The sequence below is a fragment of the Pristiophorus japonicus genome, chromosome 1 (assembly GCF_044704955.1).
Source record: "Pristiophorus japonicus isolate sPriJap1 chromosome 1, sPriJap1.hap1, whole genome shotgun sequence".
Lineage (NCBI taxonomy): Eukaryota > Metazoa > Chordata > Chondrichthyes > Pristiophoridae > Pristiophorus > Pristiophorus japonicus.
In genome coordinates, this window is record NC_091977.1 from 154,105,531 (window position 1) to 154,129,571 (window position 24,041).

The 24,041-nt window shown below is 44.9% G+C and overlaps 1 protein-coding gene across 4 annotated transcripts in view; it reads right to left on the reverse strand.

Moving 5' to 3' along the window:
• Positions 1–24,041, reverse strand: part of fer (fer (fps/fes related) tyrosine kinase) — a 450,038-nt gene that overhangs the window by 222,946 nt on the left and 203,051 nt on the right. Inside the window, exon 10 of one of the 4 annotated variants that reach the window (XM_070884139.1) lies at positions 13,723–13,830. The exons of the other annotated variants lie outside the window; for them this stretch is intronic. Coding sequence (XP_070740240.1) covers positions 13,795–13,830 — 36 coding nt within the window. The 3' untranslated portion in view covers positions 13,723–13,794. Of the gene's footprint in view, positions 1–13,722; positions 13,831–24,041 lie in introns of those variants that run through there. 4 annotated transcript variants of the gene reach the window in all.

The window sequence follows — 24,041 nt, forward strand, 5'->3', positions numbered from 1 at the left end:
CCTTTTTCTCTTTACATATCTATAGAAACTTTTGCAATCCGTCTTAATGTTCCCTGCAAGCTTCTTCTCGTACTCCATTTTCCCTGCCCTAATCAAACCATTTGTCCTCCTCTGCTGAGTTCGAAATTTCTCCCAGTCCCCGGGTTCGCTGCTATTTCTGGCCAATTTGTATGCCACTTCCTTGGCTTTAATACTATCCCTGATTTCCCTTGATAGCCACGGTTGAGCCACCTTCCCTTTTTTATTTTTATGCCAGACAGGGATGTACAATTGTTGTAGTTCATCCATGCGGTCTCTAAATGTCTGCCATTGCCCATCCACAGTCAACCCCTTAAGTATCATTCGCCAATCCATCCTAGCCAATTCACGCCTCATACCTTCAAAGTTACCCTTCTTTAAGTTCTGGACCATGGTCTCTGGATTAACTGTTTCATTCTCCATCCTAATGCAGAATTCCACCATATTATGGTCACTCTTCCCCAAGGGGCCTTGCACAATGAGATTGCTAATTAATCCTCTCTCATTACACAACACCCAGTCTAAGATGGCCTCCCCCGAGTTGGTTCCTCAACATATTGGTCTAGAAAACCATCCCTTATGCACTCCAGGAAATCCTCCTCCACCGTATTGCTTCCAGTTTGGTTAGCCCAATCTATGTGCATATTAAAGTCACCCTTTATAACTGCTGCACCTTTACTGTATGCACCCCTAATTTCCTGTTTGATGCCCTCCCCAACATCACTACTACTGTTTGGAGGCAGTGACTCGTGGGGTACCGCAAGGTTCTGTGCTGGGGCCCCAGCTGTTTACATTGTACAATAATGATTTAGACGAGGGAATTAAATGTAGTATCTCCAAATTTGCAGATGACACTAAGTTGGGTGGCAGTGTGAGCTGCGAGGAGGATGCTATGAGGCTGCAGAGTGACTTGGATAGGTTAGGTGAGTGGGCAAATGCATGGCAGATGAAGTATAATGTGGATAAATGTGAGGTTATCCACTTTGGTGGTAAAAAGAGAGAGACAGCCTATTATCTGAATGGTGACAGATTAGGAAAAGGGGAGGTGCAACTAGACCTGGGTGTCAGGGTACATCAGTCATTGAAGGTTGGCATGCAGGTACAGCAGGCGGTTAAGAAAGCAAATGGCATGTTGGCCTTCATAGCGAGGGGATTTGAGTACAGGGGCAGGGAGGTGTTACTACAGCTGTACAGGGCCTTGGTGAGGCCACACCTGGAGTATTGTGTACAGTTTTGGTCTCCTAACTTGAGGAAGGACATTCTTGCTATTGAGGGAGTGCAGCGAAGGTTCACCAGACTGATTCCCGGGATGGCGGGACTGACATATCAAGAAAGACTGGATCAACTGGGCTTGTATTCACTGGAGTTCATAAGAATGAGAGGGGATCTCATAGAAACTTTTAAAATTCTGACGGGTTTACACAGGTTAGATGCAGGAAGAATGTTCCCAATGTTCCAGAACCAGGGGTCACAGTCTAAGGATAAGGGGTAAGCCATTTAGGACCGAGATGGGCAGAAACTTCTTCACCCAGAGAGTGGTGAACCTGTGGAATTCTCTACCACAGAAAGTTGTTGAGGCCAATTCACTAAATATATTCAAAAAGGGGTTAGATTTAGTCCTTACTACTAGGGGGATCAAGGTGTATGGCGAGAAAGCAGGAATGGGGTACTGAAGTTGCATGTTCAGCCATGATCTCATTGAATGGTGGTACAGGCTCGAAGGGCCGAATGGCCTACTCCTGCACCTATTTTCTATGTTTCTATAAGTTAATGGTTTGGTCATATAGTACTTCATCAGAATTGAAGGATGAACAAGCATTTTCATAGAATCAGAACAGAGGGGAGAGGTGTGCAAAAAATCGAAAAAGATTTGGAAAGACCTGCAACCTGCCTTAAAGAAAAACAGAAGATGGATAAGTGACTGATGCAATCTTCACATCAGACAATGGAAAATAAATTAAAGGCATTCGAGAAACAAGAAAGGTGTGAATAGTAAAGGCAGTGGAAGGCAACCCAAGGAAGAAAGGAAAACATTGTCTGAAAGGCTCCAGATTAGGTCTTAAAATAAGGATGCGTCTATCTGCACTAACTGAAAGGCAGCCATTTCTCTGATTGGTTCTCCATTTTCACATAACCTACTGCTGATTGGTCTCCTTGGAGGATAAACCACACCCTGAAGTTCCTCTGGAATGAGTAATTGCATCCGCCCAGCCAAAGTTCTGACTGACTTTCTAATTTGTAATTCGATCCATTTTGACTTAGAACTGAGCGCAGACCTCTTGGGCAGGGGGGGGGGGGAGGGTGGGGAAGGGGGCTGGTGGAGATTACAGAGATAGGGAGGGGTGAGGCTATGGAAGGATTTGAAAATAAGGATGAGAATTTTGAAATCGCGGCGTTGCTTAACCCGAATCCAATGCAGGTCAGCGAGTACAGGCGTGGTGGGCGAGCGGGACTTGGTGAGAGTTAGGACATGGGCAGCTGAGTTTTGGATCAGTCAGGTCTAGAGGCAACAAAGGCATGGATAAGGACTTCAGCAGATTGGCGGAGGCAAGGGCAGGCGATGTTACGGAGATGGAAGCAGGCGGTCTTAGTTATGCTGCTGATATGTGGTCAAAAGCTCATTTCAAGGTCAAGTATGACACCAAGGTTGCGAACAGTCTGGTTTAGACAGGAGTTGGGGAGAGGGATAGGGTCAGTATCTAGGGAACAGAATTTGTGGCGGGAACCGAAAACAATGGCTTCGGTCTTCCCAATATTCAATTGGAGAAAATGGCTGCTCATCCAGAACTGGATGTGGGACAAGCAGTCTGACAAATTAGAGACCGTTGAGGGGTCGAGAGGAGTGGTGGTGAGGCAGAGCTGGGTGTCATCAACGTACATGTGGAAACTGAATGTGTTTCTGGATGATGTCACCAAGGGACAACATGTAGATGAGAAATAGGAGGGGGCCAAGGATAGATCCTAGGGGGACACCAGAGGTAACGATGTGAGGGCGAGAAGAGAAGCCGCTGCAGGTGATTCTTTGGCTACATTTAGATCGATAAGAATGGAACCAGGCGAGTGCAGTCCCACCCAGCTGGATGACAGTGGAGAGGTGTTGGAGAAGGATACAGTGGTCAACCGTGTCAAAGGCTGCAGACAAGGCAAGGAGGACAAGGAGGGATAGATTGCCTTTGTCACAGTCACAAAGGATGTCATTTGTGACTTTGATGAGAGCTATTTTGGTACAGTGGCAGGCGCGGAAACTGGATTGGAGGGCACGGAATTGTGGTGGCGACAACACGTTCAAGGACTTTGGAGGAAAGGGAGGTTGGAGATGGGGCGGTAGTTTGCAAGGACGGAGGGATCGAGGGTTGGTTTTTTGAGGAGAGGGGTGATGATGGCAGATTTGAGGGAGCGTAAAACAGTACCTGAGGCGAGTGAACCATTAACAATGTCAGCTAACATGGGAGCCAGAAAGGCTGGCAGTCCTTAAAGTGGATAAGTTCAGATGAGATGAATTCTCGGTTGCTGAGGGAAGTAAGGGTAGAAATTGCAGAGGTGCTGGCCACAATTTTTCAATCTTCCTTAGATACAAGGGTGGTGCCAGAGGAGTGGAGGATTTCAAATATTATCCCTTGTTGAAAAAAGGGAGAAGATAAACCTGGAAATTATAGGCAGGTCAGTTTACCTTCGGTGGTGCGGAAAATTTTAGAAACAATAATCAGAGAAAAAAAATACCAGCCACTTCTTCAAACATGGACTAAGAAATGAGAGCGAACACAGATGCGTTAAGGGCAAATCATGTTTCACTAACTTGAGTGAGTTTTTTTTGATGAGGTAATAGAGAGCGTGGATAAAGGCAGTGCCGTTGAGATTGTGCATATGGACGTTTAAAAAGGCATTTGATAAAGTACCACATATTAGGTTTGTCAGCAAATTTGAAGCCCATGGGATAAAAAGGGCAGTAGGAGCATCGATACAAAATTGTATTTATATAGTCCCTTTAATGTAGTAAAACGCCCCAAGACGCTTTACAGGAGTACCATAATATAAAAAAATCTGGCACGAGCCACATAAGAAGAAATTAGGGCAGGTGACCAAAAGCTTGGTCAAAGAGGTAGGTTTTAAGGAGTGTCTTAAATGAGGAAAGAGGTAGAGAGACAGAAAGGTTTAAGCAGGGAATTCCAGAGATTAGGGCCTAGACAGCTGAAGGCACGGCCATCAATAGTTGAGCGATTATAATAAGGGATGTACAAGAGGGCAGAGCTTGAGGAACACAGATATCTCGGGGGGGGTGGGGGGGGCAAAGGGTTGGAGGAGATTACAGAGATAGGGAAGGGCAAGGCCAAGGCCATGTAGGGATTTGAAAACAAGAATGAGAATTTTGTAATCAAGGTGTTGTTTAACCAGGAGCCATTGTAGGTCAGCGAGCACAGGGTTGATGGGTGATCGGGAGTTGGTGCGAGCTAGGACACGGGCAGCCGAATTCTGGACGAGTTCAAGTTTAGATCGGGTAGAATGTGGGAAGCCAACCACGAGTGCGTTGGAATAGTCAAGTCTAGAGGTAACAAAGGCATGGATGAGGGTTTCAGCAAGAGATGAGCTGAGGCAAGGGTGGAAATAGGTGGTCTTGATTATGCCGCGGATGTGTGGTCGGAAGCTCATTTCAGGGTCAAATATCACATCAAGGTTGCAAACAGTGTGGCTCAGCCTCAGAGATGGTAGGGAAAGGGATAGAGTCAGTGGCTATGGAACAAAGTTTGTGGCAGGGACCGAAAAGAATGGCTTTGGTCTTCCCAAAATTTAATTGGAGAGCATTTCTGCTTCCCCAGAACTTGATGTCAGACAAGCAGTCTGCCAATTTTGAAACCGTGGAAGGGTCGAGAGAAGTGGTAGTGAGATAGAGCTGGGTGTCATCAGTGTACAAAGTAGATGCTTCAGGTACAGTCGAGATACATTCCCATGAAGGGGTAAGGTAGGGCAACGAAAGCCAGATCTCCCTGGATGACGAAAGAGAGAGTAAGTTGAAGCAGAAAAAGGGAGGTTGTATGACAGATGTCAGGTTGAGAATACAAGTGAGAACAGGATGAGAACCAGATGAATATAGAAAGTTCAGAGGGAAAGTGACAAAGGAAATAAGAGGGGCAAGGAGAGAGTATGAGAATAGATTAGCAGCTAACATAAAACAAAATCCAAAAGTCTTCTATTGACATATAAATAGGTAACTGGCAGTAAGAGGAGGGGTGGGGCCGATTAGGGTACCAAAATGGAGACCTACGCATGGAGGCAGATGGCATGGGTGAGGTACGAAATGAGTACTTTGCATCTATCTTTACCAAGGAAGAAGATGCTGCCAAAATCAGTGAAAGAGGAGGTATTTGAGATACTGGATGGGATAAAAATTGATAAGGAGGATGTACTAAAAAGGCGAGCTAGACTTAAAGTAGATAAGTCACCAGGACCAGATGGGATGGATCCAAGGATGCGGAGAGATGTAAAAAGGTGGAAATTGCACAGGTGCAGGCCACAATCTTCCAATCCTCCTTGGATATGGGGCTGGTGCCAGGGGACTGGAGAGTTGCAAATGTTACACCCTTGTTCAAAAAAAGGTGCAAGGATAAACCCAGCAACTGCAGGCCAGTCAGTTTAACCTCAATAGTGGGGAAGCTTTTAGAAACGATAATCAGGGACAAAGTTAACAAGTCACTTGGACAAGTGTGGATTAATTAAGGAAAGTTAACACAGATTTGTTAAAGGCAAATTGATGAGGTAACAGAGAGGGTTGATGAGGGCAATGTAGGTGACGTGGTGTACATGGACTTCCGAAAGGCGTTTGATAAAGTGCCACATCCTAGGCTTGCCACCAATGCTGAAGCCCAGGGAATAAAAGGGACGGTGGTTGCATGGATAAGACAGTGACAGGAAACAGAGAGTAGTGGTGAACAGTTGTTTTTCAGACTGGAGGAAGGTATACAGTGGTGTTCCCCAGGGGTCGATACGAGGACCACTGCTTTTCTTGATATAGAAACATAGAAAATGGGTGCAGGAGCACGCTATTTGGTCCTTCGAGCCTGCACCGCCATGTAATATGATCATGGCTGATCATGCAACCTCAGTACCCCACCTCTGCCTTCTCTCCATACCCCCTGATCCTTTTAGCCGGAAGGGCCACATCTAACTCCCTTTTGAATATGTCCAACAAACTGAACTCAACAACTTTCTGTGGTAGAGAATTCCACAGGTTCACAACTCTCTGGGTGAAAAAGTTTCTCCTCATCTCGGTCCTATATGGCTTACCCCTTATCTTTAGACTGTAACCCCTGGTTCTGGACTTCCCCAGCATCTGGAACATTCTTCTTGCACCGAACCTGTTCAATCCCGTCAGAATTTTATACGTTTCTATGAGATCTCCTCTCATTCTTCTAAATTCCAGTGAATATAAGTTTAGCCGATCCAGTCTTTCCTCACGTTAGTCCTGCCATCCCAGGAATCAGTCTGGTGAACCTTCGCTGCACTCCCTCAATAGCAAGCACGTCCTTCCTCAGATTCGGAGGCCAAAACTGCACACAATACTCAAGGTGTGGTCTCACTAAGGCCCTGTACAACTGCAGTAAAACCCCCCTGCTCCTCTACTCAAATTTCCTCGCTATGAAGGCCAGCATGCCATTTGCTTTTTTTACCGCCTGCTGTACGTGCATGCCTACCTTCAATGACTGATGTACCATGACACCCAGGTCTCTTTGCACCTCCCCTTTTACTAATCTGTCACCATTCAGATAATAATCTGCCTTCCTGTTTTTGCCACCAAAGTGAATAATCTCACATTTATCCACATTATACTGCATCTGCCATTCATTTTGCCTACTCACCTAACCTGTCCAAGTCCCCCTGCAGCCTCTTAGCATCCTCCTCACAGCTCGCACTGCTACCCAGCTTAACGTCATCTGCAAACTTGGAGATATTACATTCAATTCCTTCGTCTAAATTATTAATGTATATTGTAAATAGCTGGGGTCCCAGCACTGAACCCTGCGGCACCTACTTGTCACTGTCTGCCATTCTGAAATATATATGTTCATGACTTGGACTTGGATGTACAGGACACAATTTCAAAATTTGCAGATGGCACAAAACTTGGAAGTATAGTGAACAGTGAGGAGGCTAGTGACAGACTTCAAGAAGACACAGACATGAAGATGAAATTTAATGCAGAAAGGTGCGAAGTGATACGTTTTGGTAATAAGAATAAGGAGAGGAAATATAAACTTAAGAGTACAATCCTAAAGCGGGTGCATGAACAGAGAGACCGGGTGTATTTGTGCAAAAATCATTGAAGGTGGCAGGACGGGTTGGGAAAGCAGTTAAAGAAGCATACGGGATCCTGGGCTTCATAAATGTAGATATAAAGTACAAAAGGAAGCAAGTTATGATGAACCTTTATAAAACACAGGTTTGTCCTCAGAGTATTGGGTCCAATTTGGGCACTGCACTTTAGGAAGGATGTGAAGGCCTTAGAGAGAGGGTGCAGAAAAGATTTACAAGAATGGTTCCAGGGATGAGGGACTTCAGTTACATGGATAGACTGAAGAAGCTCGGGTTGTTCTCCTCAGAGCAGAGGTAATTTAAGAGGTTCAAAATCATGAGGGGTTCAGACAGTACATTGACAGAAACAGTTCCTCGTGGTGGAAGGGTTGAGAACCAGAGAACATAGATTTAAGGTAATTTGCAGAGAACGAAAGGCGACATGAGGAAAAACTTTTTTACGCAGTGAGCAGAGAGGATCAAGAAATTACTGACTGAAGGAGTGGTGGAGGCAAATTCAATTAGGGTTACCAAAAGAGAATTGGATAAGTACCTGAAGGAAAAAAATTGCAGGGCTACGGAAAAAGGGCAGGGGAGTGGGACTAGCTGAAGTGCTCTTGTAGAGAGCCGGCACGGGCTCCACAGGCCGAATGGCCTCCTTCTGTGCTGTGACCATTCAATGGGCTCAAATTTCACCAGTACAGATTTCTGGCGCACTCACCCGAGGTGCGCCGCTTTTGTCCGCCTTGAAGTGTTCCAAAAATCTTCGGGCCAAGTTTGGCCGCTCCCTAACCTCTCCTCGGTGGTGGCGCAGCGTGGCCACTGGATTCGGGGGCGGAACCAGGTCCCGGCGCTGAAAAGAGTGTGTGCACATGTGCAGTAGCTCCTCGCCCCCAGGCTGTGTGGGAGGGGCTGAAGTCATATCATAGCAAGTATACAGAGATTGCTCTGACCAGACTAACATACAGCAATCAGAAAAGACCACAGTAATTAAATGGTGTGAGTTGCATTTCACTATCCAGACTTAGTAATGCTTCACTGTAAACGTTTCTACTTCGGAATGAACTCGGAGCAGTCCCTCGGAGAAGAGGAGCACTGGAGCACTGGGGAACAGGAGACCCGGAGAGCTGGAGCACTGGACCACAGGAGAACGGCTACACTGCTACTGGCTGTGAGGTTCCCGCACCTAGCCCTGGCCGAAGGTCATTGCCGGTGTGTGCTGCAGTCGGGAAGGTAGGACTCTTTATTAATTATTACTGGATATATTTTCCATTTACTATTATTTATTAATTATTATGGTTTCTATGGTTCTTTATTGTTAAAAGTGAAGTGTTTAATGCTTTGGAGAATCCTCTAACTTCCCTCCCCACCCCACCGTCTCTGGCTACCTGCGGTGATCTCTTAATTAATCGCAGGGTTTTTCAGAATGCACAAAAGTGGACACTTACTTTGGCTTAAGTTAGTTTGGAGTAACTTTTAGCTGGCTAAACTTGCTTAAATGCCCAAAACAGGCATAAGTGGCTGGGAACATTCCCTTTTGAAAAAAAAACTGAAATTAAAAAAAAAACCTAACTAACTCACTTACGCTGGAGCAACTTAAATGGGGAGAATTGCAATTTTTAAGTTACTCCAAAAAAATCTAGATGCTCAAAAAAAACCGGAGCAACTCCTGGGGAAACGTGGGCCTTATGATTCTATGTGGAAACGGACGCTGTGTTTTCGGATGATGTCGCCGAGGGGCAGCACGTAGATGAGAAAAAGGAGGGGGCAAGGACAGTTCCTTGGGGGACACCAGAGGTAACAATGTGGGAGCTGAAAGAAAAGCCGTTGCAGGCGATTCTCTGGCTACGATTAAATAGATAAGAATGGAACCACCCAGCTGGACAACAGTGGAGAGCCCTTGGAGAAGGATGGAGTGGTCAACCGTGTCAAAGGCTGCAGACAAATCAAGAAGGATGAGGAGGGATAGTTCACCTTTGTCACAGTCACAAAGGATGTCATTTGTGGCTTTGATGAGAGCCGTTTCGGTACTGTGGCGGGGCAGAAACCCAATGCAGGAGAAAAAGTGGAAAAGCATTGACTGGCTTGGGTCCGGAGTCGCAACCAAAGTGCACATGCAAATGGACACGGGAAAAACTCCGGTTACATAGGCCTGGTTAAATGTAGTAATTAATGGGACACATATGTTGTGGTAGCAGGGAATAAGTTGGGGACAATAGTCGGGAGATCAGGGATAGAAAACAGAGTTGTGGTGAATGGCTGTTTTTCGGACTGGAGGGAGGAATGCCATGGTTCAATACCAGGACCACTGCTGTTTTTGATACACATAATGGGCCCAAATTTCCCCAGGAGTTGCTCTTCTTTTTTTTAGGGAGCAACTAGATTTTTTTGGAGCAACTTAAAAATCGCAATTCTCCCATTTAATCTGCTCCAGTGTCAATGAGTTAGTTAGGTTTTTTTTTAAAGTTTTTTTTTACGAGGCAATTACACTTGTTTTGGCCATTTAAGCAAGTTTAGCCAGCTAAAAGTTACTCCAAACTAACTTAGGCAAGCGTATGAGGCCACTTGTGTCCGCTCTGAAAAACCTTGCAGTGAAATAAGACATCAATGCAGGTAGCCAGCTGGGGGGAGGGAAGAGAGAGGATTCGGAAATGCACTAATCACCTTCATAACATCATCAATAATAAATGAAAAATAAATCAATTACTAAAAAATAAAAAGTCCTACCTCGCCAACTGCAGCGCACTGGCAAGCCCTTCGGCCAGGGCTAGGGGCGGGAGGCTTGCTCCTGTTCCCCCGGGCTCTTCCAAGCTCCTGCTCCCCCGGGCACCTCCAGCTCCTGTTTCCCTGGCTTCAAGCTCTTGCTCCCCCGGGCTCCTCTGGCTCCGGCTACTGCTCCTGCTCCCCTGGGCTCCTGCTCCTGTTTCCCCAGTCTCCTCCAAGCTCCTGCCCCTTGCTCCCCAGAGCTCCTCCAGCTCCTGATCCCCCTAGCTCCTGCTCCCCCGGGCTCCTCCAGCTCCAGCTCTAGCTCCTGCTCTCCCGGACTCCTCCAGCTCGAGCTCCTGCTCCCCCGGGCTCCTCCAGCTCTAGCTCCTGCTCCCCCGGGCTCCTCCAGCTCTAGCTCCTGCTCCCCCGGGCTCCTCCAGCTCTAGCTCCTGCTCCCCCGGGCTCCTCCAGCTCTAGCTCCTGCTCCCCCAGCTCGAGCTCCTGCTCCCCCGGGCTCCTCCACCTCTAGCTCCTGCTCCCCCGGGACCCTCCAGCTCTAGCTCCTGCTCCCCCGGGCTCCTCCAGCTCTAGCTCCTGCTCCCCCGGGCTCCTCCAGCTCTAGCTCCTGCTCCCCCGGGCTCCTCCAGCTCCAGCTCCTGCTCCCCCGGGCTCCTGCAGCTCCAGCTCCTGCTCCCCCGGGCTCCTCCAGCTCTAGCTCCTGCTCCCCCGGGCTCCTCCAGCTCCAGCTCCTGCTCCCCCGGGCTCCTCCAGCTCTAAGCTCCTGCTCCCCCGGGCTCCTCCAGCTCTAGCTCCTGCTCCCCCGGGCTCCTCCAGCTCTGCTCTTGCTCCCCCGGGCTCCTCCAGCTCGAGCTCCTGCTCCCCCGGGCTCCTGCAGCTCCAGCTCCTGCTCCCCCGGGCTCCTCCAGCTCGAGCTCCTGCTCCCCCGGGCTCCTCCAGCTCTAAGCTCCTGCTCCCCCGGGCTCCTCCAGCTCTAGCTCCTGCTCCCCCGGGCTCCTCCAGCTCTGCTCTTGCTCCCCCGGGCTCCTCCAGCTCTAGCTCCTGCTCCCCCGGGCTCCTCCAGCTCTAGCTCCTGCTCCCCCGGGCTCCTCCAGCTCTATAGCGCCTGCTCCCCCGGGCTCCTCCAGCTCTAGCTCCTGCTCCCCCAGGCTCCTCCAGCGCTGCTCTTGCTCCCCCGGGCTCCTCCAGCTCTAGCTCCTGCTCCCCCAGGCTCCTCTAGCTCTGCTCTTGCTCGAGCTCCTGCTCCCCCAGGCTCCTCCAGCTCCTGCTCCTGCGGGCTCCTCCAGCTCTAGCTCCTGCTCCCCCGGGCTCTTCCAGCTCCAGCTCCTGCTCCCCCGGGCTCCTCCAGCTCCTGCTCCCCCGGGCAGGTCTAATTGAGTGCGGGAAGGCAGTGGCCGGCCTGTGCGGCAGGCCACTTGGCCCGGAATAGGGGCGTGCGTGCTTCGGGCCCCTCCCACAAAGCCTGCAGAGCATCGCAGAGATTCGGGCTGCGAGGAGCTACTGCACATGCGCGCACATTCTAGCCTCCGAATCCAGTTGCCACGCTGCGCCACCATCAAGGAGAGGCTGGGGAGCAGCCAAACGCGGCCTGAAGATTTTCGTGCCCTTTTTGTTCCAGAAAAGTGACGCATCTCTGGTGAGAGCGCCAGAAATCTGTACTGGCCAAATTTGGGCCCAATGACTTGGACTTAGGGGTACAGGGCACAACTCGGAAATTTGCAGATGACACAAAACTTGGAAGCGTAGTAAACAGAGGGGAAGACAGCAATAGACTTCAAGAGGACATAAACAGGCTGATGGAATGTGTGGACACATGGCAGATGAAATTCAACACAGAAAAGTGTTTGGTGATACATTTTGGTAGGAAGAACATGAGAGACAATACAAGCTAAATGGTTCAATTTTAAAAGGGGTGGAAGCAAATTCTTAGTTTTCTTCACTGCACCCTACTGCCCATCAATAGATCCAGTCATTATCACAGTGGTTCATTCACACCTGACAAGCTTAGATCACTATATTCGAAATGGAGCCTTATGAACAAAATTATTCTTGCTTTACAAATATACTTAGCCATTCCCACACTATGGGCCCAAGTTTCCACAAGAAAAAAAACGGGCGCCCCTCCGAGCAGGGCGCCCGTTTTTTGCGCCTAAAACGGCGCCTAAAAAAATCCTCGGTATTCTCCACCTACTTGCAGGTCCTCTGGCCCTCGGCGCAGCAGCACGAGCTGTAGGGGGGCGGAGCCAGGTCCCTGCGCTGAAAACAGTGCCGGGACCTCTGCACATGCGCGCTACAGTGGGCACGCAAGTGCAGTAGCTCCAGGCGCCGAACTGTGTGGGAGGGGCCTGAAGCACGCAGCCCCTAGCCCTGGCCGAATGGCCTCACTGGGGCTGCGTGAATAAGGCTCCTCCCACGGCCAGCTCCTGCTCACCCCCCCAGCCAGACCCGACACCCGCTCCCCCCCGCCGACCAGACCAGACACCCGCTCCCGCCCCCCCCCCGACTGACCCGACCCGTGCTCCCGACCCGCCCCCCCCACTGGACCCGACTCCCGCTCCCGGACTAGATCCGATCCGACCTCCCCCCTTCTCTCTCTCTCTCTCTCTTCCCCCCTCCCCCTCAGCACGAACGGCTGCAGAATTCTCCGTGCCTGAAACACTTTCACACAGGTAGGAAGATGGTTTATTTAATCTTTTCTTGGCTTATAAATGTTTATTCAGGTTGGATTTATTTGTATAATATTTGTACAAGTATAAATAAGGATTTATTGTAGAATTTAATGAGTTCCCTCCCCCCCCCGACCTCGTTCTGGACGCCTAATTTGTAACCTGCGCCTGATTTTTTAATGTGTAGAACAGGTTTTTTCAGTTCTACAAAAATCTTCACTGGCTCCATTCTACTTTAGTTTGGATACGTTTTCACTGTGGAAACTTTGAAATCAGGCGTCAGTGGCCGGACACGCCCCCTTTTGAAGAAAAAATTCTGTTCCAAAGTAGAACTATTCTACCTGACTAGAACTGCAGAAAAAAAAATGTGGAGAATTGCGATTTCTAAGATAGTCCGTTCTTCACCAGTTGCTTCTAAAAATCAGGTGCAAATCATGTGGAAACTTGGGCCCATTAAGTGAATGATTTTAAGTGAGTACTCACCAGCTGAAATTTAATTTCCTACAAGGATTCACAGACCATTTCATTGTAGACAATAATGATATTTCAGCAACTGAAAATGTGACAGTGCTATTTGAAACATTAAGATTCCCTCTTGTACTAAGTGTAATAGAATTGTAAAACTGTTTATTTGCAATGTCTTTATGATTTTGTTGCATGTAGCATGCAGAGGAAAGCTTCTCCCAGAGAGCAAATGACTGCAGTAATGACTCCACGGATTTCATTTGACTTCAATATCTGAAAACAATTAGTATTTATTTGGTGTTTGAACAATGAATAAGCTCCTTGGCAAACCTGCAGTTGAACTTGGAATTGCGAGAATCACCAAATATATCTTCCTATGAAAATGCAACTTCTATTTTGTTAACTGTGTAGCTCAATTAGTTGTCATTCCTTGATGCTTTCCTTCCCTTGGATCATAGATAGCCAATAATTGCAAATATTGGTGTGCTCAGTAGCGTGGCTTTTTTAACAAGGAAATGTATAACATGCAACATTTCAGCAACAACTGTGTTTGACTGTACAGGCTTTCATTGTGCAAAGTTGCCAGCTGCATTCATCTTTTGAAGTACTGAGCTTCCTTGCTGACTTGCTTTGGTGGTCACAGAAGTTTTGTGTGATGCAATACAAGTGGAATCTAGGCAAACAGATGAGGAAGAAAGGAACAGTTGGTTATGCTGATAGGGTTAGATGAAGTAGGGTGGGAGAAGGCTCGTGTAAAGCTGGGGTTCTCAACCCTCCTTTAATAACCGACAGTTTCTCGGAATCGGGAGCGGTCACTGGAAGTTCAAGAGATCAGATTTAAATTTAAAGCCGCAGTGCACCCGACCACAACATCACCCGCAGAGAGCCGGGGCCATGTGTAGTACAGTCAGGAAGGGAGGTGGGAATCATGTCTCAGCAATCGGGGATTCTTGGTGTAACTCAGAGGATCAACTCACTTGTTTTTGAGGACTTGTGCAGCCGAACTTTGCTAATGCAACAGAGACAAGAACAGGCTGCTGTGTGTGGATTCAATCACTGAGATTTAGACGTCAAGCTCTGCTCTCCGAACTCTCATATCGGGTCAGGTTGGTAATGGTCAGCTTTTGGACTGGACATTCTGCTTTGTGAGCACTGCTTAAAATTGTCGAAAATATAAATCAGACACCAAGATGATCAGCTCTTGAAGTGTATTCCTGGTATTTTCTGGTGGTTCTCCCTGTGATATTTGAATACGCCCATGGCGTCATTCAGGTCCCTGAAATGGGTGCGTCTCCTTGGTTTTGTCTCTTACCCACCATGTTCCAACCAGGGCTCTAACGGATGTGTTCTGGGGTTTGAATTACTTATTTATTAATGTCACGTAATCATGCATCACATGGTCAAATGTCATGTGGTCAGAATGTCACATGATTAAACCTCCAGTCATGTCTCCAACCAGAGTTGGCAACCCGATGCAGAGCACAAACATCAGTACAGGCGAGTCAGCCAAATGGCCTGTTTCTGTGCTGTACATTCTATGTAATGACAAGTAAAAAAGAATTTTCATGCTTTTTCAGTTCTCCAACCACTTTCATTTTCTAAATTTATTAGAATGGTGGGATGAAATTGGCGTGATGACCTATGCCGTTCCAAATTCAGATTTTACACTACAAACCGTGTTTCTTTCACGAGTGGAACTTCTGTCATTCTTTGAGGGACATACATCAGCAGCGACTGTTTGCACAATAACAGATTTGCCATTCCCACTTTGGCAGCAGCCAGTACTTTGGAAACACGACGTTAACGTTTTGTAGATGGGGCAGAAAGCTGACCAAAAAAATATTTTACAGTTTTATACCACTTACATGCAGTGAATCTTCCAACAATCAACAAATTAACTCTTTTAGGGCGACAACAGAGAATAATAACTCTCAATCCTTAATTTAGCTGATAAGCTTTAGATTTATAAAAAATAAAGATATATGTGCTAGGTTTTCAATTTCAGATTTGAAGCATTTTATACCACTACAAGACAAACTATTTGGTACGTTGTACAACATTTTAGATCTTGGGGCGAATATAATTCAGTATAAAGTATCAAGTGAAGAACTTGATTTTTGTAGCAGACTAAAGCAGTGTCATTCTAAAAAAACACTATAGTGGACATTCATCACACATACAGTCCTTCCCATATATTATTTGAAGTATATATATTGCCCACACTTTGAGCATCTCACATTCCCCTCCACAGAACACTTTTCCCTTGGCTCCCAAGAAAAGCATCTAATTGTTGTCTAATGAATGTATCATATGCCTGAAACCAATTAACCATCCTTCAACTGAATGATTATCACCAATAATTCTCTGCAAATAAATTGTGAAAAATTAAATTTCTTTTTGTACAGACACTTGTGTCTCATTAGTAAAATATTTAATTTTGCAGCAAAAATACCAGATTTAGCTTAAAAAGAAACACACTTTATATTCAGAAATGTACTTTTCTCCAGGATAAAGCATTCAACTTCTTTTAACCAGAGAGCCATTGGATCTCCTGAACCCCTCCTCATTGCAATTTATCCACAGAACCTCAGTACAACCCCTACTCCCCACTTATTTGTACCCTCAGTTTCCCTAGAAATCTGGGTGAGAATTAACCCGTATTTAGATATTTACCAAGTGAAATTTGTATTCTTTGCAAAAATCAGTGTCAAACAATTTCAAACTAATGGATGCCAATCCTGCAAACCTGCTCGTCACCACAGTAACTCTGCTTATAAATGACAAGGAAAATTGCACTGTTTCTGTGCATTTACTGAACAAACTTGACTGAAAACAGAACACATTACTGAATATCTGAATGCAGAATATCTTGATCTTGAATTTCACTTTTGCCCATTATATGATTGGATGTTAATTACAGTTACAATGTGGGAGGAAATTGCAATTATGCTCCAAATTAATTTATCTAACCCAAAACCTTCTGCATTTCAATGCAAAGATAAGAATCGTAAAACTGAATTTTCGTCATAAAGTGCATGTCTCAGAACTTGATCTTGGTGACTTGGAACAATAAACTGAAAATGAAATTAAAGGCCAGTTCTCATACAATTTCAATATGAGAGAAAGGTGGGGGCGGGGGGGGGGGGGGAAGAGAGGGAGAGAGAGAGAGCGTGGAAAAAAAAAAGAGAGAAAGAGAAAAAGTTCCCTGTAATTCTGGTAGAGAAGTTAACCCGAGTCATGCAGCTGTAGCCAGCATTCAGTACGTTTTCTGCTAGCATGACTGCAAGAGTGCAGACTAAATCTATGAATTATAATACCTCTAATTTTGACTCAAGCATCTTCAAAGCCCTAGCTTTACTTACTGGAAGTCATACTATACAATGGTGAGAACAGTGCTGCCACCAATAGCAAAGATAGGACTGAATTAAACTACAGGTGCAAATTAATTTGATTATGATTCTCAGAACTTTGTCTGAAAAGGGGTAAACTTGCAGCTGAAGAGTAAGAAAGAATGTGCCAAAATAAACATGTTCTAAATGACTGCTCTTGATCCACTACATTTATGTTTAGAATATTCAACACCAGATCAAAACGAATCACAAAACTTACAAATAATAAACCCGGTTATTCTGTGCAGACAGACAGGCAATTTTTTTTTTACATCAATAGATTAAATTGTTTTTTTTGAACTATTCATGTTACCATGGTGACTAGACTTATTTTCACAAGCATGCAAAGACTAAAAATGATAAGCTTATTTCACCCACCTTGGATAATGACAAGGTAAAGGGCTTCAAAAAATAAATGAGTTAATGGGTTTAGTCGGAGCGAAATGTCTGCTTCTCATATCACAGAAGGTATTATTTGAGCAACATGTACATTATGTTGAGCTTCTGCACCACAGCAACACAGACGGGCTGAATCCTCGTGTCCCTGACTTTACTCCCACGTTCTTTTTGGTGATTTTTTTTTTGTGCTCACCAAGTTAAGTGATATTAGCAAAATGGAATAGAGATATTCCCATTTCAGCCACCCAGTGTAGCATCAAGCTCTTTTAGGTAAAGTACAACAAAATTGTGTTTAAAAAGTTGGAATTTTCATGAAAATTTCAGATTGGAGGCACTGATACTATATTTTGACTTGTAGAAATATCAGTGTTTCACCTGTGCTGTAGAAAGAATTGATACATTCTGCTATTCTCTGCAAACAAAAAATACTGGCCTGGAAATTGCAGTCAGAGGCTTGCCGCCCATGTACGCCTCCAATCCGCAAGAAAACGGCCTGTGTCTCTGGAGCTTCGGACTCCTGCGGTTCGCAAGTGTCCCTGCGATCATGTGGGCCAGTCCAACCAATGACAAAGGGGGATTCCTATGATGCTTATGGGGATTCCATTTACGCACGGAATTTCCATAAGCATAATAGGAAGCACCCAACAAATAAAATTTCACAACACTGAAATAAAAATGAACGATCACAGGTTCAAAATTAATTAAAAAAAACCTTTATTTAAACATTTAAAATAAAAATTTAATTTTTTGAAAAATAAATGTAAACATTTTTAAACAGGACAAAATTTACCTAAATTAATTTATAAATGTAAGTGAATGTTTAAATAATTTAAACATTTATTTTAACCCTTACGCTGATAAAAGAAGGCCTTACGCCTGCTTTTGCCAGGCGCAAGAGATTTGTGGGTATTCGCTGAGCAGCAGTTGGGCAAACAGCCAGCAAAAGGGAATTTACAGCGGATGCGTATGATCTGTCAAGGAGAAATTTAACAGATCGCTAGTTCCAGGCTTTAGCGTATGCATGTCACATGTGGGAACCGGAACTTGCGGGCCATTCACAGCACTTACGACACCTTCAAATTCTGGGCCACTAGCTTCTGCCAACTTTGATTTATCTGTATTCATATTCCTCAAACATTTCTACATTTACTACATTACAGTTTAATTATATGCGAAGTCGAATTAAATCAATTGCAAAATACATCTCTGAAAATTCAAACAATTTAAGAAATACATGGGCCAGATTTTGCTGTAAGAGAACATCTCCTGATGTCTGCAGTTTATTAAACTTGGCCCTGCACCCTTCAGCTCAAAATATTTTTGCCACTAAATTGTTGAAAAGTGCAAGCTGATAATGGCCCAGCGAGGGAAACGGGGCATCTGGGACCTGAGCGCACAGTGTCTGAGAACAAGGGTAAATTGAAGGGGGTGAATTCAATGGGCCAGATTTTGCTGTCAAAATAATGGTGAGGCTAATGGCACTCGTCATTATCGACACGTAAATGGAACAGCAACTTCAGGCGAGGAGCAGATGCGTGGTTAAATGCCAATATCCAAAAGTTACTGTTCGAGTTGCGTCGCAAGAATGGCATTTCGCTTTCTGCCTCACTATTCGCTTGCATTGAAAGTTAAAGTAATATCTACTGTATTTGCACAGTAGATATGAACTAAACTCGCCACAGCCTTTTTAGCGACGTGATAATTGTTCATTACTGCGAATCAACTTCTCCGGCACTGAAAATTATGACATGTGTGGAGACTTAATAAAGTCCCAAAAGATTTTTTTTATGTTTTTTTTTTAAACTTGCCTCTTCTCTCCCTCTCTTAATCCAATCTTTCTTTCCCTCTTTATTTCTCTTTCTGTAATCGATTTGACATTGAATTCATCCACTCTCATTTACATTTCCTTCTTAGTCCTTCTGCTGTTTATTTCTCAATCTTTCAATCTGATTGGTTAAGGAGATACACCCTTTTCACTCAGGTCCCAGATGTTCAGTTTCCCTCGCCGCACTTTATGCAACTTGCTGTGCAAATTTTTTTTAAACCTAAAGGTACACATACAAGTCTAACTAACTTATGCCATGACATGCCTTGCTACAGAAAAATCTAGGCTGATGTCAAATCAGGTACACCAAGAGAAATGAAGACAGAAAGAAAGATTGGATTAAGTCAGAGAAAAGAGGGACACAGAAAGGAAAAATAAGAAAAGAACATTTCAAATTCAAAATTGGACATTTTTAAAATCTCCTAAAACAATTCACAACCTGAGGGAATGAGACTCCATAATAGCTAATGGTCGTGCCAAAGAGATTGATTGGCAGTCATTCACACTTATCACATTGTTAAAAGCATATTTATGCTTCTATTACTCGCCCAAAATATCTGCAACAGGTTTAGCTCTTATCTACCGCGCAAATACAGCAACTTCATGACATTAAATACATGTCAATGTTAAGGCAGACAGCGAAATGTCGTTTCAAAAGCTAACGGCAGAGCAGCGCAACTTGGACTACAACTTTTGGATATTCGCATTTAACCACGCATTGGCCCCTTGCCGAACGTTGCTATAAAAACATAAGAATTAGGAACAGGAGTAGGCCATCTAGCCCCTCAAGCCTGCTCCGCAATTTACGTATACCATTTACGTATAAATAACAGCGAATGACATTGACAGAAAAATCTGGCCCATTAGTCCAAAAAGTTTGAAATGTATCCCAACACTTCCATATCAAATTTCTCAGGTGAAGAGACAATGGCAGACATTGGGGTAATTTTAAACTTTAATCGCGAGCAATTCCACAATGCAAAAGAAAATCGAGCAGGGTGCAAGGTGAGCTGTCGATTAGCTATCACCCATTTTACACCCGTCAATAAAAGTTAAAATTACCCCCACTACCTCCAGAACACATACACAATGTAGTCGTCCTGGCTGCTTCAATCACAACTAACTTGACTTGGTTTCAGAATGAGAATTTAACATTTCAGGTGCTGCAGGACTGTCAGTAATATAAGTCAGTGGGGACAACAACTTATATTTTTATAGCATCTTTAACGTATGATGACTATGCAAGGCAGTTAAGGCCGTTATCAAAAAGAAAACCGACAGTCCTATAAGGAGATATTAGGCCAGATGACCAAAAGCTTGATCGAAGAGATAGATTTTAAGTTGCATCTTAAAGGTGGAAAGGGTGGTAGAGAGGTGCAGAGGTTTAGGGAGAAATTCCAGTGCTTGAGACCTTGGCAGCTGAAGGCACGACCATCAATGGTGGAGCAAATTAAAATCAGGAATGTTTAAAAGGCAAGAATAGGCGCAGTGCAGAGATCCAAGGGGATTATCGGGCTGGAGGAGATTACAGAGATACAGAGGGGAGAGGCCACAGAGGGATTTGAAAACAAGGATGAGAACTTTAACATCGAGGCATTGCTTAACTGGAGCCAATGTAGATAAGCGAGCACAGGGGAGATGGGTGAGCGGGACTTTGTACGTGTTAGGACACAGGCGGCAGTGTTTTGGATGACCTCAAGTTTATGGAGGGTAGAACAGGGAGGCCAGCCAGGAATGCATTGGAATGGTCAAGTCTTGAGGTAAAGGTATGGATGAGAGTTTCGGCAGCAGATAAGTTGATGCAAGGGTGAACATGGATGATGTTATGAAGGTTGAAATGGGCGATCTTAATGTTGGAACAGGTATGAGGTAGAAAGCTCAATTTGTGATCAAATATGACACCAAGTTTGCGAATAGACTTGGTCAGCCTCAGACAGTTGCCAATGAGAGGGATCGAATCGGTGGCAAAAGGAATGGAGTTTGTGGCATGAACCGAAGATAATTGCTTCAGTCTTCTTGATATTTAACTGGAGTAATTTTCTACTCATCCAGTGCTGGATGTCAGACAAGCGGTCTGACAGTACAGAGACAATCGCGGGTTTGAAAGAGGTGGAGGAGGTGTAAAGCTGGGTATCAGCGAACATGTGAAAAGTCACGCTATGTTGCCGGATGAGGTCACTGAGGGAGCAGCATGTTGATGAGAAGTAAGAATGTGCCAAGGATAAATCCTTGGGGGCATCAGAAGTGACACCGCAGGTTATTATTTGGCTATGGCTGGAAAGAAAGGAATGGAACCAAGCGAGTGCAGTCCCATCCAGCTGGATGACAGTGGAGAGGCGTTGGAGCAGAATTTTGTGGTCAACCATGTCAAAGGCTGCAGACAGGTCGAGAAGGACAAAAAGGGAGAGTTCACTTTTGTCGCAGTTAATTCGGATGTCATTTGTAACCTTGGCAAAAGCAGTTTCAGTATTGTTGCAGGGACAGAAGCCTAATTTGGAGGGATTCAAATCAGGAGTTGTGAGAAATATTTGGGAGGTGACAACACATTCAAGATCTTTGGAGAGGAAAGAGATTGGAAATGGGATGAAAGTTTGCAAGGACAGCGGGGTGAAGGGTTGTTTTATTTTTGAGAGGGGTAACAACAATAGATTTGAAGGAGAGGGGGCCAATACTAGAGCAGAGAGAAGCATTAACAATATTCACTAAAAGGGAAGCTGGGTGGTCAGCAATTTACCAGGAACAGGGTCGAGAGAGCAGGTGGTCAGTCTCAGAGACAAGATGAGCTTTGAAAAGACAAGAAAGGAGATGGGAGAGAACCTAGAGAAATATGCAAAACTTAGGGTTAGGGCAGGAGGAAAGCGGCGAGGAACTAAGGCCCGGTGCGCATGGGGAAAGGAAGTAGCAGAGGCAGTTGAACGGACCTTCTTGATCTTTTTAACAAAAAGAATCCATGAGCTGCTCGCATTTATTGTTGGAGGTGAGGAGGATAGTTTGAGAAGACGGTTAGTGGTTTAGAGAAGCCCGGTGTTATCTCAACCTTGCTGAATGATTTTAGAATAGTGGGCAGTTTTAGCGATGGAGAGCAGAACCCGACAATGCTTTCTATGATCTAGCTATATTTGGTGATGTGTGGTCAGACCAGTTGCCTGCCAAAGTTGTTCAAGTCTCCATCCTTTGAATTGAAAGGAGGGTTAGGGGTATACTGGGGGAACGACTAGTGTGAGGGAGTGTAATGATTTTAGTAGGGACAAGAGCATCGATGGTGGTAGAGAGGGTGTGATTTAGTTCTAGAATGTCATGAAGAATCATAGGTCAAAGGCTAGATAGTTGAGAATTAGAAAGTGCAGTGGTAAGGGACAAGGGTGATGGGTGAATGGGACATGGTGTGGTATAAGATACGGGCAGCAGAGCATATGATCTGTTGATGTTTAGAGAATGTGGAGAATGGGAGGATGGCCAGGAGAGCATTTGGAATTATCAAGTCGAGAGCTAACAAAGACATGGATGCGAGTTTCAGCCGGCAGGTGGGCTAAAGCAGGGGTGGAGACAAGCAATGTTAAGTAGGTTGAAGTAGACGGTCTATGTGATGGAAAGGAAAGGATGTCGGATCAGAATCTCAGCTCAGAGTCAAAGCGAATTAATTGTTTCCATGTCAGTGACAAAGTCTCTGAGCTCCTTGTACTTGGAGGTTGGAGGTTGGAGGTAGGGGTGGGAGGAAAGAGGTTTAAGGTGTTGGAAATCAGGGTAAGCCTAAAAATATATAAAGCTGATATGTATGTATAAAACGGATACGAATGCGATGTTTTAAATCATTGTTTAGAACTTGGAGATAAGATGTCTCCTAGACTGGTAGTAGATGCTCAGAAATGCTAATATCTTGCTACCCTGCTGAGATGTTATAGCATTTTGCATGATGACAATCATGATCTGTGATTTTCAAGTTAAAGCATCAGTTTGTTTGTGTATCTTTAAGACAATTTGTATAGAAAAGGCTCAGAATCGAAGGAAGTTTGTAGGAGTTAACGTAAACATGTTGCTGTGTCATAAAAGACATAACGGTTCTGGGGTAAGCAGTTTTCTGGTTTGGCTTCATGGGATCAAAAGAGAAGAGAGAGATGTGGGAGATTTCCACGGGAAGAAACCCTGGGTTAGTGTAAACAGATGGTGACATGTGGCCAAGATTGCAAGACATCTTTAAGGCGGGTTCTTGAAACAAAAATCGAGACAAAGAACTAGAAGTCTTAATTAGATAGTAAGTTTTATGGGGAACCTCTAAAGGTCAAAAAGTCTTGTCAATATTCCAAGGTCAGGCCCAACCCTAAAAAGAGAATAAAACTAACACTTAGAGATCTTTTCATCACAAATGGTGTGAGGGAAGAGTGGAACAGAAGTTGAGCTGGTCGAACACCGAGTGATCCAGTGCTTTACCGAAGAGAGCGCAGGACAGAGAAAGAGACTGCAAGCCAGAGAACTGCTCACGTGCCCCAGTCATTTCTCCGATCGCGATGGGTTTAACTATCTGTTACAGTTGTATGTTTTTGCTATATAACTAATGTGTTATATTCCATCTTAAACTCTGATTAAACACAAAATATCCACCAGATTGGTTTTACAGCCGATCCTGATTATTAAAGTGAATATTTCTAACAAAGGAACAGTTGGTTGCGCAGAAAAGAAGCCAGGGGTTGTTTTTGTTCTCCAGGATGATACTGGAATTGTGGGTAGCTTTGGCAAAGGAAAATGAGGACCAATAGCGCTTGATGTGCTCCAGCCAGATCCAACCATGGAAAGCTAAAATTCTAAGAAAGATCAACATGGCAAACAGAGCAACACAACATGGCGAGATCCAGATCCAGAAAAAGATCTCCCTTTCAAATTCCCAAAGCAGCTTTTTGTGTGGTGGCTAACAATATTTTTTTTGGCACTTACAATGAAGTTAGAAATTCATACCCACTGGAAATTCATGGTTGTGACGACAACAGTAATTTACTGTTTAATGCTGGTTTAGGAGATTTTGGACAAGCACAGTCCACATTTGAAATCACCTGCATCAAAACAGAACTTAAATACGAGAGTAGTAGACCTCTGGAACAGGCTGCCATCTCGTTCGGTAGATGCAGATTCGCCCAAGTCCTTCAAGCGAAAACTGGACCTGTATCTGGCTGGGTTGAAGATCACCACTTATAGAAGGTTGGTACTGCAGGGAGTTCAGGGCCAGAGTGATTTCCTGGACTAGTTTCAATTGCCTATATGGGTAGGAGGGGAATTTCC